This window comes from Euleptes europaea, chromosome 1, assembly GCF_029931775.1.
Source record: "Euleptes europaea isolate rEulEur1 chromosome 1, rEulEur1.hap1, whole genome shotgun sequence".
NCBI classification, from domain to species: Eukaryota; Metazoa; Chordata; class Lepidosauria; order Squamata; family Sphaerodactylidae; genus Euleptes; species Euleptes europaea.
Window position 1 is genome coordinate 78,087,609 of NC_079312.1, and position 15,526 is coordinate 78,103,134.

At 45.7% G+C, this 15,526-nt stretch overlaps 1 protein-coding gene across 1 annotated transcript; it reads right to left on the minus strand.

Annotated features, from left to right (window-relative positions):
- Positions 1-717: 717 nt before the first annotated feature.
- Positions 718-14,962, minus strand: LOC130489887 (C-terminal-binding protein 2). Its single transcript, XM_056863679.1, has 9 exons — positions 14,883-14,962; positions 11,681-11,835; positions 11,060-11,204; positions 9,029-9,235; positions 6,894-7,108; positions 3,186-3,316; positions 2,707-2,834; positions 2,077-2,197; positions 718-1,528 (listed from the first exon to the last, which is right to left on the minus strand). The coding sequence occupies exons 1-9, from the start codon at positions 14,929-14,931 to the stop codon at positions 1,360-1,362; spliced, it is 1,320 nt and encodes a 439-aa protein (XP_056719657.1). The 5' UTR covers positions 14,932-14,962; the 3' UTR covers positions 718-1,359.
- Between the last annotated feature and the right edge of the window lie 564 nt (positions 14,963-15,526).

Below are 15,526 nucleotides of genomic sequence, written 5' to 3' on the forward strand. Positions count from 1 at the left end.
GGAATTGGATTCTAAGAACAATTCCCATTCTCCATTTCCAAGTTCCTTTGCCAGTTGTACACTCACGCAGGTGGTTTTAAGCTGTATCTTTTCCTTCTTGGTCAATACACCCCATCATGACTAGGCTATCCTCCAACAATAATAAATATTTTGTTTGATACTGAAGTATATACTGTACCAGGAAATAAGCAATTTCCCCCATAAAAGACAACTTACAACCTTAATTCTGCTTCCAAATATAGTTCAAATGCCTCCTTTAAAAACATCCTAGAAAGAAAAACATTAGAAACTGCCATAGCTCAACTAAGTTTTTCAAGACAATTGTGTGGTTATCTGCAAGCTCAGAGAATTTTTGTTGCTTTTTTCCCCTCTTTTTTTTTTGCAAGGCAAGGAGGACTCAATTCAGAGAAAAGGGCTGAAGAACATGAAAATCCAGCACACACACCTGGGACATTTCACACTAGACAAAGCCAGAGGGAACAATCCTAGCTGGGCCTTTGAAGTGGATCAATGTGAAGTCAAAGAGGGCCTAACATCTAGAATTTCAGCATAAACTTTCTTTTGTGGCAAAGTTGCATTACCAGTGTGCAAGAATGGGTGGGCATTACATAACCTTAACCCTAGAGTCACCTGAATCACTTGCTTTCTTGTGTGGAGATGAGCTCTCGTTCCCTGAGTTGGGCTCAAATCTCAAACCTTCCTTCCTGTGACTTCTCTGCACATGTTTTGAACATAAATCAGATTCCAGGCAAAATTTCAAATTCACTCTGGCTCTTGTAAATACTTACCCCTCAGTGCCCTAGAAGCAAGTCACCCACCAACTACAGCTGTTAACAGTATACAGGCAGGATCAAAGCAGTAAGTGCCCACAACTGAGAAAGGGAGTCCCCTTATTCCCACTACGCAACAGGTAAAGCCACAGCTCTTCCTTCCCACTCTGATGATCTTTGTCACTTGTACCTGAGTTCTTAGCTGATCTTCAGTTTAAGAAGTCGCCTTAAGAATCCACACCAGTCTTGTTCTGGAATCACTGGAGTTCTAATGTTCAGCCGGGTGCTGTTCTGCATATCACAGTGGAGGCAGGTGCATGGGAACTTGCATGATAAAACTAAACATTACCAAAAGGATGAAAAGTCACTGCTTCTTTGCCCCAGACAAGGAAAGAGATTCCCCAAGAGATTTAAACTAAATCTGTTATAAAATAATCTGTTTAAAGGCAAGAGCTAGAATTTGCCAACAATGAAATGCATTTTCCTGCCCAGCACAAACAGGAAACAGTCCATGAGGTGTCACAATAGGTCCTAAAACAGGAGAACCCCCCTGCTTTCTTATGAGGGATGAAAAGAGATAGCAGAGATGCTACTGATCAGTGGAGATTTCTCTGTCTGGCTCCAATTTATTTGATTCTCCTGGAGAAGGGGTATGGGGTGCAGAGTGAGACACAGAGGGAATGCCATGAGTTACAATCCCCTCTACTGAAGGCTCTGGTAGCCCCGGAGCTGCTACTCCCACTACTCCTGGAGGAAATCTGTCACAAAAGAAAACACATGATCATTACAAGTTACTATGAGTGCCCCATGAATATTTCACTGCCGTCATTCCCCAAAAACTATACATGAAATGAAAGGCCATCAGAAATTAAGAATGGTGAAGACCACTACAAAATAAGCTGCAAGCAGCTATGAAATTTAACATTTATCTGGTTTTCTGTGTCATGTAACACCATGTTCCAGCCTACCAAGTTTGGTCCTCATTGCTTTAAGGATGAACCTCCATGTTAAAAATCATTAAAAGGGGATCTAGCTAGTAGCTCATCTGAAGTTGAAGGGTCCAGAAGGACTTTGGCTCACCCAAGTTGGTACTCTTTGCTCAAGAACAATAATCTACGAAAGCAACCATGTTTTATTTCTTGAAAAGAGTCTGCTGCCAAACAAAAGATACACCACAAGGTTGAATCAATTCTCAGAAAGCCAGAAAGTTAGGGAACTGATGTATAGCTACAAACACATAAATAACCAGTGCAAAAAAAAAAAAAAAAAAAAAAAAGCAGTTGGTAAAAATGCACACACATCTCACCTATAAGCTGCAGCTCCATTAAGCTCTGGATGTACAGTCGCAGGATCAATACTGGACCACTGAGCCGCTAAAAGCAAGTACTCCTTATTAACACAGTTCCTCAGAGTATCAGGTATGTGACCTAAGGTGAAGTCAAGAAAAGCAAAAAGCTAACTTGCACACAAAAGGGGTAAGCAAATGTCCCTTCCTAGTTCTAACACATGACCTAAGAGATGCAAGAAAAGTCCACATCACAACATGCAAGTGCATACAATATCCCTAGAAGGTGCCATGCAAAGAAGAATGGCTCATTTGCACTCCAGTGTTGTGGTTTTGAGAAGAAATTCCTTGGTGCCAGATACTAGACATGAATCCACTAAACAGAAAATCCTCACTCCATGCAGAGTGAACACTAGACTCCAAACTCTGGATATCCTCCTCATCTCAGGTAGGTGAAAAAAAATATCTAAATAATCTAAGGAGTTGAAGGAACTCATCCAGTAACTTCCATTCCTTTTTTCATTGATCAGGCAGAGAACTCCATCTCAAAAATCCTAACTTTTAAGAAACCAAGACAACGGTTCCTGCTATATACATCTGATCCAGGGAAGTAATCCTGGAAGAAACTGCAAAGCAGTCTACCCCAGTCACCTGTGATGGCTCTGCGAATCTCCTTCGCTGCATCCTCCCGGGACTCAATGGATGCCTGTTCGCTGTACCACGCTGTGTGAGGAGTACAGATCACGTTGGGAGCATCTTTTAGGGGGCCATTTGCAAAGCTGTCATGCAGAGAAAGAGGCACATTTATTTACTTTTATGTACTTCATTTAGCTGCTTACATCGTTTCCCTCTCCTCCATTTTATTCTCACAGCAACTCTGTGAGGAAGGTTAGGCTGGGAATGTGTGATTGGTCCAAGGTCTTCCAGCATGCTGCCATGGCAGAGGGGAATTCGAATCTTGGTCCCCCGGATCCTAGTCTGACCCTGTAACCACTACATCAAACTGGATCTCAAGATGCTGAGAGATTTATGGTTGTGATCCCCCCATAGACCAGAGACCCCAAGTAAGCATCATCCTGCTGAAAAGTGGTCAGGATGGCAGCAGCACATATTGATAGTATAGTCATTACCTGAAGGGCTCAGACTCATGCACATCTAATGCTGCCCCTCTGATTCTCCCCTCCTTTAGAGCTTGAGCCAAGGCTTTCTCATCAACCAGTCCCCCACGAGCTGTATTCACCAGAAAACAGCCTTGGCGCATCTATAGAAACAAATACAGAGGAAGCTGTTGAGCACTAACAGAATGGCAGCGATGACAGCTGCAAAAATTAAAATGAGAACACAGGGTAGTCATGGTGAACGAGGGGCAAAGTATTTTTCCTCAGGTACATCAAGAGTCTGGTAAGCTCACTGCAACCTGAATAGTGGAAAGGGTACACACTTTGCTTTATCAGAAAGCACTTCAAGTACTGAAATGATCTAAACAATAGTTACAGCAATATAAAAAACATCTTAAAGAAGGAGAAATGAGAAAGGCGGTGGGAAATGTACATTGGAGGGGGAAACTTCTAAAATCCCTTGAAGATAGTGGCTGAGAGGCTGGCCCCTCCCTGCCCTCTATCCAATGACATTGCTTGTAGCCTCTATCCTGGGCTTCTCTTGGGGCTTTTTAAAAATGAGAGAAAGAGAGGGCCTGTACACGAACATGCATTTGGTTAGTTTAGTAACAGTTTTGCATCCATGAACAAGCTCCTCCCAGTCTCGGAGACCACCTCTCTTCCCCCAGCCTGGAGAGAGGAAAAGAATAATCCCACATCAATAAGAGCATCCTACCTTTTGGTCTAAGGATCAGAGATGGAGTTGCTTTGTGTTCTGGCTCTGAGTATAAGTGCTACAAGTAGAGATGATGGTTAGGGGTGGAAAGGAAGGGCAGGTGCTGGGGAGAAATGATACCTTTACTCTAAAAACACCTTGAAAGTATGTGCTGATCAGAGAAATCAGGCATTCTTTCCCACCGACAGAAACAGAGGAAATTCAGGAGACACATTTACAGCAGAAGTTCAGTTACAAGGTATGATGGCCAGATTCCCAAACTGTTTGACCACAGATAGCCAACAAGAGGACATGCTGCTTAGGTCCTTAAAAACCATTAACAGAGCCTTAAAACCACTGCCTGGCAAACAGCGTCTTCACTGACTTCTTGGGTACTCCCTTCTTAGCAGAGATCCTCTGTATACTTGCTGGAGCCATGAGAGCTACTTCCAGCTTGCTTAACTTAAATAATTTCCTTTGTATGTAATAACAGGACTACAAGCATCTATGATCATCATTCTCCAATGACTTAGATGGGGACTTACAGAAAGAAGGCTAGTACTTTGCATCTGGACTTAACTGCTTGCTTCTATTTTGTCTGCCTGCTCTCCACATCAGAATTCCCCTTCAAATGCAGCAAAGATGAGGACAGTTTCAGACAGAGCAACCTTTGGGTTGTGACAGTGTAGTTCTGCCCATGCTGCATAAGGTATCTAACAAGCCATCAGCCCTGTACTGACATACCAAATAGGTCAGTCAGTAAGGTTCAACGCTTTCAACTCTTAACAGTTGCTCCTAATGCAGACATTTCAACCTGGCTACAAAGAAGTCATGGGCTCCAGAAATAATGCTGAAGCTGCCACAACTGCTAATACTCTAGATTTCATGGACCTACATAGGACAATGTCAGACTTCCTGCCCTAGCTACTGAGGGGGAAGGCAAGAGTCTTTAGCTAAAGCAGCAACGACTTCATCAGTCATAGCCAACAGGAGGTCATTCCTGCAGTCCATAGCAAAGGGAGAAAAGCTGGCTCTGCCATTCCATGTTACTCAAAAACCACATGCAACAAACAAAACAGCCCAGCAACATTCCTTTCCTTTATCCCTTAGAAGCTCCTTGATTCAATTGATCTTGAGCAGCGTAATTTTAAATCTAGTTTTTGAGGGACATAAGGACTGAAATAAAGCTTGCCACTGACAATGTAGCCTTGGGATTCCTGTCACTTAATAAAAAAGGCATTATATCGGACACAGAGGCATTAGATTTATATATTAAAAGGGGAAAGATATAACTGATCTAAGTTCCTCATAAAAGCACCATTCCAAAAGGGCATGAGCTAATGAATCAATAGAGCCAGAGCAGCAAGAACTGGCCCTTTCTGGATATGGTATATTAAAAATTCTGCCTTGCATAACCATACAGGGGACAGCATTTAGAAGGCCCAGCAACATTCCCAACACTCTTAATTACCGTATTTTTCGCTCCATAAGATGCACTTTTTTCCTTCTCAAAAGTGAGGGGAAATGTGGGTGCGTCTTATAGAGCGAATGTGCGCACAGAGCCGGCTGGGCGCGCTGGGAGGCAGCCGGGGAAAGCTGCCTCGCGCCGTTCCAGCGCGCCCAGACGGCTCTGTGCGCCCGCCCAGCCCGCTCTGTGCGCTTGCTCGCCTCCCAGCTGGGAAGCGGAGGGGGGGCGGCTTGGCGCGCCCGCCCGCCTCCTCCCCGCCCGCTCTGAGCGCTTGGCGTGCCTCTCCCGCCCGGCTCCTCCCAGCTCGCTCTGAGCTCTTGGAGCGCCCGCCCGCCCGCCTCCTCCCCGCCCGCTCTGAGCGCTTGGCGCGCCTCTCCCGCCCGGCTCCTCCCAGCTCGCTCTGAGCTCTTGGAGCGCCCGCCCGCCTCCTCCCCGCCCGCTCTGAGCGCTTGGCGCGCCCGCTCCCTGCCCGCGTTTTTAGAGGAGGAAAACAAGATTTTTTCTTGTTTTCCTCCTCTAAAAACTAGGTGCGTCTTATGGAGCGGTGCGTCCTATGGAGCGAAAAATACGGTACTTCTTGTTTTTATCTTGCTTTTTCTTCATCTTGGCCTGTTAACAAAGACAAACTACCGAGTAAACCAGTCTAAACCAGGCAGTCTAAGGACAGACGTTGGAACCTCTACAACAGAAGATGGAGAAAGCCTTTCAGGTTTTAGGAGAAAATAGGAGATTCCTCCTAGTTCAACCCACAGCCAGCTCTTCCTTCTATCATCATCATTCCTTTATTGGCATAAAAACACAATACAGAAGGATTCAAAAGGAATGGAAATATTTAAAAAGTGCCCTTTATAGAACAATTAAAGGACAGTTACATCCAATAGTGCTGTTTGTTGATACTGCCATCTAATTAACTGTTTGGAGGGCTTTTAAAACAAACTTTAAAAACTGTGCCACCGTCTCCAATAGTTGGGGCGAACGATTGTTCAATAAATAGGAAATGTTAGAAGAATCTGAGACATTCTGTGCTCTTCCTTCTAGAGAACCTGCCTCATTTTGGAAATATCAATCAATTTCTGCACCACTGGATGAAGACAAGTAGAAAGCAGAATGGCTGAAAGCCCACAAGGAGGCATTGCAAATATCAAACCATAATTAAACAAGCCAAAACTTGTTGTAATATAAAACTGTTCCCTTCAAACAGGTACAGCACAATAAATGAGCACTAAGGAGACAGACAGAAGAGAGCAAAGACTATGAGGTGAAAAGAATTTGTAGCTGTTTGAAGTAGTTTAAAAAAAATATTTCCAATATTTTTGGCTTACTCGACACTGCCAGTTACTGAGTTCCTTATATATATAGATTGAAACCAAACATTTAACTGCGAGAGGCATTTTATGGTCATGCAACCGATTTAGTCACAGAGTCAACAAAATACTACCCTCAGCAGAAATGCAAGCTCAGATCTGCACAGCCCAAGGTTGCATGGAAGCTGAAGCCATACAGCCAAGGCAACCCTCACAGCAGCAACTTGTATTCCCAGAACAATGCAAGGCTGCACCTGTTTAATGGTGAAGTCATTGATGAGATGGTGATTATGCTCATTGAGGCTGCAATGCAACGTGATGCAGTCACTGTGCATTAGCAGGTCCTGCAGGGTGGCCATCCGTTGCAATCCCAGGGAACGCTCCACTCCATCAGGTAGATATGGATCATAGAAAATCACGTTGAAGCCAAATGGTTTTGCACGCAGGGCAACTGCTTGCCCAACTCGGCCTTAAAGAAAGAGAATGTGTTCATCTTAAGTACAGCACAAAATATTCTTAACGGGGAACTAAGTATTAGGAGGAGCATGAGGAATGATCCACATGAGTACACTTCATGGCCAACTCCTGCCTTCCTTTATTATCCTGTCTCTACAATTGGCAGCAGAGGATAGGACTCGCAATAATGGGTTTAAATTGCAGGTGGAAAGGTACTGACTGGATATTAGGGGGAAAATTTTACAGTAAGAGTTGTTGGACAGTGAAATCAGCTACCTAGGGAGATGGTGAGCTCCCCCTCACTGGCAGTCTTTAAGCCAGGGGTGGGGAACCTTTTTTCTGCCAAGGGCCATTTGGATATTTATAACATCATTCGCAGGCCATACAAAATTATCAACTTAAAAATTAGCCTGCTATATTTGGTCAAACATTTAGCCAAGAGGCACGACCAGAGACGGCTCTGAGTGTCTGCCATGTTTCTCCACGGCCCGGGTGGGAAAGGGTTAACACAGCTTCTTGGGCCGTCCTAGCAGCTCCATTGCTAATGACTCTTCTGCAAGGGGGAAAGGAGGTTCCTTTTCTCAGCAAAACAAACTCACATCCGCCTTGAATAGAGGCTATTCCTGTCTGCGGGAGGGGGCGGATCACCAGTCTTAGATCCTTCTGAGCTAGAGATCTGCCAGGACCCACAAAGGGCCAGACCAAATGATTTTGCGGGCCTTAAATGGCCCCCGGGCCTGACATTCCCCACCCCTGCTTTAAGCAGAGGCTGGACAAACACTTGTCAGGGATGCTCTAGGTTGATCCTGCATTAAGCGGGGGGTTGTGCTAGGTGGCCTGTATGGCCCCTTCCAACTCTATGATTCTATTAATTAAAAGGAGTAGAAAGACAAAAAGTGTGGGTACTTGAGGAAATCTATGTATTTTTTTCTCCTAAGAAACCCACCCACACTACAACAGTTGTCTTGACTTAATCAGACAGTGAAGAACCTTTGTATTCAAGTATCACGTTCACATAATTTTCATTTATAAGGCAAATTGCCAAAAGCTGGTACAGATAATAGTTGACTTACGCATGGAACAAAGGTATGCCCAGTAACAAAACCTCCTATTGGACTGGATTTTTAAATAACAAAAACACAAATATACCTTTTAGAACCCTGATCAATAGAGGAGGCCAAGACAAAAGCCTTGATTACTGTGTGCTATTGGCAATTTACAAATTGCTTGAGCCCTGGAAAGTCACCGCCAGCCACAACTGACAGTATATGGCTAGACAGACTACAGGTCTGATTCCATATAAGGCAACACTTTATATAATGCACAGTCTCTGCCAGTGGGAACTTGCCATGTTCACCAGGATTGACAAAGATGGGCCAGACAAACAGAAGGAAAGGGGAAAGAGGTGCAAGCCAATATTTGGAACCCACAATCCTATCTCTAAAGTTTATCAATTCAAATATTAAGCATTTTTTTCAAAAGCTGGAAAGTTAGTTTTCTGTTCCGCTGTAACTGAATCCTTTTCAGAAGACAGCATTAACCTCTTGAGCCTCAGTTCTGAATCAGGGTACAGCACCAATGTCATGAGTGTTAAAAGAGTTGGCACAAGGCAGTCACTAAGATTTTCTCCAGCCCTATTCATATCCAAGTGCATTTCTTCAGCAAGGGCATATTGGGGGTGGGGGAGGAAGCATCTTGGTTTGGAAAAAATGATCATGCAACTGGGCTGAATCAAATGGTGGCATACAAAAAGGGCCTTTCAATGCCTTCAGTCCAGTGTTCTATTCCTGGATTCCCATGATACCAGTATTAGGACTATGTTTTAGCTGCTAGATATTTACTCTGCCGATCACTATCACTTTTGAAATGTTCAAAGTGCTCTGGTAAGCCCAAAAGGGCTCTTTCAGGGTATGCAAAAGCATCCATTTCTTACCAAGACCGATGATGCCCAAGGTCTCGCCACGGATACGCACAGCCCCTCCAGCCACCTCTCTGATCTGTTCCATACTTGAGGCTCTGTTTCCTTCTCGCATGGCCTGGTGGAGCCATGTAACCCGTCGATACAAATTCAGGATGTGGCAAAGTGTGGAATCAGCAGTTTCTTCCACAGAAGAGGAAGGGATGTTGCACACAGCAATGCCTAAGAAGAAAGACAGAATAGGCTATCAGAATTCCCAAAACAATCCCAAGCACAAACTAAGATGTGAAAACACATACCAGTGCTATGGACAAGACAACATATCGTATCACTCAATGTATTATTCAGTGATATTAAATCAGCCCCTTTCCCAACCCAAAGTCTGGTTTTCATATGAACCAAGCCCCTGTAGCCACTATTAGTTTTATTCATAATACATAGCATATTGTAAGCAAAACGATTCTCTGGCCTAAGAAGTCTGTATGAAGAAAACAGAAGACGTAGCATTGCACGGAGTGTGATAATAGTCCAGCTAGCCTACAACAGTTTTTTCCCTAAACCAGCAGCAGCTCTCCTACATGTCAGGCAAAGATCTTCTCAAGTTCTGCTACCCAAGGTCCTTTTATCATGTATACCATTCTGAGGTCATTGGAGAAAGGGTAGAATAAAAAATCCACTAGATAGACACAGAAGCCAGACTGACCCTGGGATCTTCAAAAGGAATGACATTTACATTGCATTCCTGACCTGCGCCGGCGTCCAGGACGAAAGTCCTTTAGGAGGCCGGGAAGGCCCTGCGCTGGCATCCAGGCAACTTACGCCGGCATTTGGGGGCCCAAAGCTGGTGGGAAGGGCCGGACGCCGGCTGCTGCCGTGGCAGCGCCACTCCAGGATGCCAACGGGGCCTTCCGCCGGCGTCCGAAAGCCACACCGGCATTCCTGGGGAATAATGGCGTCCCAGGAGGCGTTCCTGGGGTGTTCTGGCGCTGGCCTGGGGGCGGGGCTGCCTTTAGGCAACCTCCAAAGCCCTTTGGGGCCAGGAATGCTCCTTTTTATTTTTGTAGAGATACGCCACATTTTAGGTGGCGTATCTCCCATGCAACCCTATGATGGTTGCATGGATTTTTTGCGCCAGGAAGAGGTTTCAGCGGGGCTGAAATCTCCTTTGGAGGCAGCCCAGCCACGTTGCCTAAGCCCGGCGCAGGCATTCTGCTCAGGAATGCACTGATAGTCTACTACTGCGCTATGGGCACCATTAAACATTTTTTCTTGCTTTACTATCACATGCTCATAGTTTAGGAGCAACTACAGTGAAACAGAGCAAAAATTTCATTTTGGTGACGGACTTCCTTTGCTTCCCCACTGCAGCTCACATTGCCTCTTAGAATGTTCCTCCTGGGAGACAAGGGACCCCAAAGAGCAAAATGAAAGATATGCAGAGGGAAGAGGGAGTCAGCAAAAATAATTTCCCTCCTTTCCATCAGCAGAAATTTTCCATGGACCCAATCCTTTATTTTCAAGAAAAATGGTTTACAATTGGAGTGTCAATTTGGAGTGTCAATTTGGAGTGTCAATATTGTTTAATCAATCAGATCAGCAAAAAGGTTGTTGTTCCAAAGTACCATGCTACGACTCCAGCTATGTCAGTCACTTGCCTTGGGCAAATTACTATTTCTCAGCCCCAGCTGCCCATTTCTGAAATGATAGTAGTACACATGAAGCGTCCTTATACAGAACCAGAACACTGGCCCATCCAACCAGTACTGTCCATCCTGACTGGCAGCAACTCTCCAGGGTCTTAGGTGCAGGTCTTTCACTTCCCCTGCTACTTGATCCATTAACTGAAGGATCCCAGGGACTGAACCAGGCACCTTCTGCATGCAAAGCACATGCTGTACCACTGACATACAGCCCTTCCCAAGTATCACCTGAGAGCAACCATCACTCAAGGAATCCTAATTTTCTGACTGACTTCCAAGAGTTTATTTTTTGCTCTACCTATTTACATATATATTTTTAAAAAAGATTTCCAAGGCATCACCATACCTAATTCTGCAGCTGACTTGATATCCACATTGTCATAGCCACTGCCAATTCGCACAATGACCCGGAGAGCTTTGAACTTCTCCAGGTCCTGGCGCGACAAGGTAATGGTGTGGTACATCAGAGCCCCAACAGCTTCATTTAGCACCTATGGGAAGACAGAACAACAGAATGATGCTTGCTGCACAGCACTGGGAACTAATCAGATCAGTATACTAAAACCCACTTGCTAGATTTGCCAGCAATGAACTTCACACCCCATTCTGGCAAGCACCCCTTTCCCACACACCCAACACAACCCCCACCCCCCAGTCCTCCATGAGTTACAGGGAACTTGGGAGAGAAACAAGATGGTTCTCCCCACACACACACTAGGTTTTTGCAGGCATAATCAGTAAAGCAGTTTATTTCTTAGGCAAAAGCAGAGTGTAAAAGCAGAGAAACACCCTTCCCCACATTCTCTGTACTTCATATTGGGCTTTTCTAGGATTTGAGAGGGAGAGAATGAGTCAACCACAAAGAACCGCTAGCAATTGAACCATGCCAAAATTTGTGAACCCCTGAACCAGACCTCCAGTTCTTCAACAGAAAGAAGATCCCAGCCTGGTCATATTGCATGCTTACCTTTTCATGGATTTCCTGAGTTGACTGGGCATCACAGAAAGCCACTGTGGCAACATCCTTCAGAATAGGCATCTCTACAGTGCAATCCCTGCCATCCAGGAGGGCAACCAAGGGACGTGCTGGCATTGGGCCATTACCAATAGGAGGCCTTATACCTACAGAAGAATATGCATCTTAATTGGTTGTAAAAATGAACAAAGAGTACATATTATGCTGACTTTCTTTCTTTTTACTCACAGCTTATATAGGAGGCCTCCCATACAGGCACTGAGCAGATGAAGATCATCTTAGCGTCACATTAATACATGCACAAAAGCATTGCTTGAACAAATGATGCATGCAGCTGGGCTCAGTCAGACTTATGAACTATATAACTGGCTGTCAAAAAATCCTGCACAGTCTAAAAACAGAAGCAACTCTATGCAATCTCATGGAAGGCAGACACAATGGTGACTCATGCTAATATCTCCTTTCTCTGCCTCCTATGGTGACCAAAAATAAAGGGAAACAGGGATCCACTTCCAGAGAGGGAAAACGAGCCTTGGACTACTTACCGTGAAGACTCCTTCTGCTCTGGAATACGGAGGGCATCTTCCCGCTCCCTACCTGCTCGCAGCTTCTAAATTATTCCACTCCGGATCTATCTAATACTTGTTCAGTCTACAGGCAATCGTTTTCTACAGGTTGAGGGCATTTTGTGAGGCGGGGCCAAGGTCCTCCCTCCTGTTGGTTGGTCTTCAACCCTCTTGTTCTATGTTTCTTACACTGGTTAGTGCTGTAGGTTTTAACAGCAAAGTTACCATGTTCCTCTTGTTATTCCGGACGAGGCCACGTTAAGGTGGTCAGCCTGGTGAAAACTATATTATTCTTCCTGTTCTTCCTGATTGGTGAGCTTGGAAATAGAATGGAGCTGAAGAAGGCGGGGTTATTTCCCCCGGGAGACAGGAAGTGTTAAGACTTTTTTGTTCCTGCCTCCCTGATCATGAGAAGGTTCTGAAGATGACCTCCTGTTCTAAAGAAGCCCTCCTATCCAGAGCGAGAACATTTGTTACATCCAACATGTGCACAAATTACTCATTTCAGATTCAAACAGGTAATGATGAAATACAAAACAGGGGCTCATAAAGAGTAATTTTTTTTGTTTTTTGTGCAAGAAAGGAAAAAGCACAGGCACAAGTCCAGACCGGTCATGGCAATAGTGTCACACAATACCACACAGCAGTAATTCCTTATTGTGATTAATCTCCCTGCATCAAGACACAAAACTGTTCAAATAAAACTAATGCTTCAGGCCTTAGCATACATGTGGGAATAAGACCCATTGAACGCAATTGAACTTATTTCTAAGGAAACGAGTGCAGGATCAGGTTACAAAACAACATGAAGACAACTCATATGATAGTTATCAGTCTGCTCACACTAAGGGTACAAGTACATGAAAGACATCATGCTTTTGATGTGTTTTAAGTGAGGATTCCAGGGAAGAAAAGGCCTCTGAAAAATTGCTCCCCGTCCAGTTAATGCAGTGTGTGTCTAGACAATATTGTTCATGATGCAGTCATCCCAGAGTCATGCTGTCTAGAAAGGAATACGTAGATAAGCAGTCTGCTTCTTTCATCAATTGCAACATTGGGGGGGGGGGAGGAGATAAGATGTTTTCACCAACATCAGCAACTTCCTATATCTCTGTAGGATGATAAGTGGTTCTGGAATTATTGGCAAAGTGGCATCTTAGGCCACGGGGCACCATACCCATGGCACTTTCTTATAAAGATCCACTGTACACATCTGAGCATCCTAACGAAGAAACTATTATCAGGCAGTTAAAGGAGATTAATCACATGACTGTGAGAGTAAAGAAAACACAATGCCAATCTGTAGCTGCATTATCAACACACACACTTCTCACAAGTTCCTGCATCTTTAGGTACCCACACATTTCCTCTTGTACATTTAAAACTCCCTCATTTCCATCACAGCTTTAATGCATGTAGAACAGCTTTGCGGATAGCCACTTGGCCCCGGAATGTAGTGCTGCCAGGTAAGTTGGTTGCCAGGCCCACCCAAACTACATACTTCAGTACACTCAAGCTGGGCAAACTGTGTGTGTATGTTACTTTTTCAAGAAGCCTGACATATGATTTCCTACACAATACCAGAAGACTCAGGAAGCACTTGTCTAAAGTATCAGTAAACTGTTTCTCAAAGATTCCAAGACCATGTTTCGGTACTTATGTGACCTGCTGAGGCTCTTACCCTTGCAGCAAAATATTTTTGCACACATTCTGACTGTGCCAAAATACAAATTCCTAACCCGCTACTGGACCCCCCTCCCACAAGACTGTATAATATAGGCAGCTGCCTTTCTCTTCCCCATATGATACAAGATGAATACTATCAGGACAGGCTCTTTCTCAGAGTTCAACAAGGCTGGCAGACCCCTTTTCTCCAAAATCTTCTAATCTACTTTGCTCCTAAATCCAGGTTAAAGGTGCTATATTTATTACTGCAGAAAACTTTCACTTTGTGTCTGTCCTCCCTTACTCCAGGATGCTGTCAATGGCAACATCTGAGACTCCCTGAAGTAAAGTAAGAACAAGACATGGTACCCAACTATTGGGAGCAGGTAATAGTTGCCACAAGAACAGGATGTGCAAAATCACCAGTTCAAATCGGATCTTGGTGACTGCACTCTGGGCCTTACCCTCTCTCCTGCCCCACTTGTATTATGGGGGGAAAGTACTGGTCCACTTTGCAGCAATACTGTAAAGCTTATCAAGATAATGTACCAATGCAAATAGTGCATCAATTTTAAGTGTTACCGAGCACAAGAAGCAGCTTTGAACTTTTACTAGTCAGGGTGGGATTACAGCAACTCTAGCCATTACTTTCCGCATGATGAGCCTGCAGCATTTGAAGAAATCGGGTAATCGCTCCAGGATCCAAGTTTGCAACGGGAGGAATAGCACCGACTTCTGGCAACCGGTTTGATGCCGTTAAAATAATAGCAATAATAATAATGGCTTCTGTCACCGCAGCGCGTGGAGAGCAATTCGGGAGCGGAGGTCCGAATGCGAGCCTGCGGCAGCTTGCGCCGAAACACACACATACACACACACGGCAGCCAGCTGCTCGAAGCACAGCTCGCCTTCGCCGCTCCTCCCCAGCCCGGCCCTTCCCTGCCTCGCACTCAGGGCGTTACCTTCGCAGATGCGGTCCAGCCTCTGGCGCTTCACTTTGTGTCTGTCCATAGGACACGCCGAGACGGGCCCACGCGACTCTGACGGGGAGGAGGAGGAGGAGGGGAGGGCGCCACAAAAAAGGCACAGCCCGGGCTCAGTGAGCGGGCTCGAGGGCAGGGGAGCGCGGCGGGTCTCCGCTCAAGGCACGGCGGCGGCGGCAGGCGGGACCCCCCGCAGCGGCTCGTCGCCCGCCTCTGTCCTCGCGGGAGGCGGCAGCAGCCAGGCCACCTCGGTCGGCGCAGCGCAGAGCCCGTCCGCCTCGCCGCCTCTCTTCCCTTGCACAGCGCCCCCCCGCCGCTGGCTCGCCACCGGCCTCCAAAAGGAAGCGGAAGGGCCGGGCTGCCTTAGCGGAGGGCTGAACGCTCGGGCCAAGCGGGCCGCGTCAGCCATAGAGGAACGCCTAGAGAGTCCCGGGATCCGGCCAATCACTTCCGGTGTAGCTTCTTAATCTCTTATGCGGAGGCGCTTGTGGGGCCCCCGATACGGGAGGAGTGGAGTCCTGCGGGCGCAGGGCACGAATAACGGAAATGCGGGGGGGCGGGGCGGGCGCGCTATGTTTTTTTAAAAAATTAAAGCTGTCAGCTACAGTATTTTGAAGTAGTCA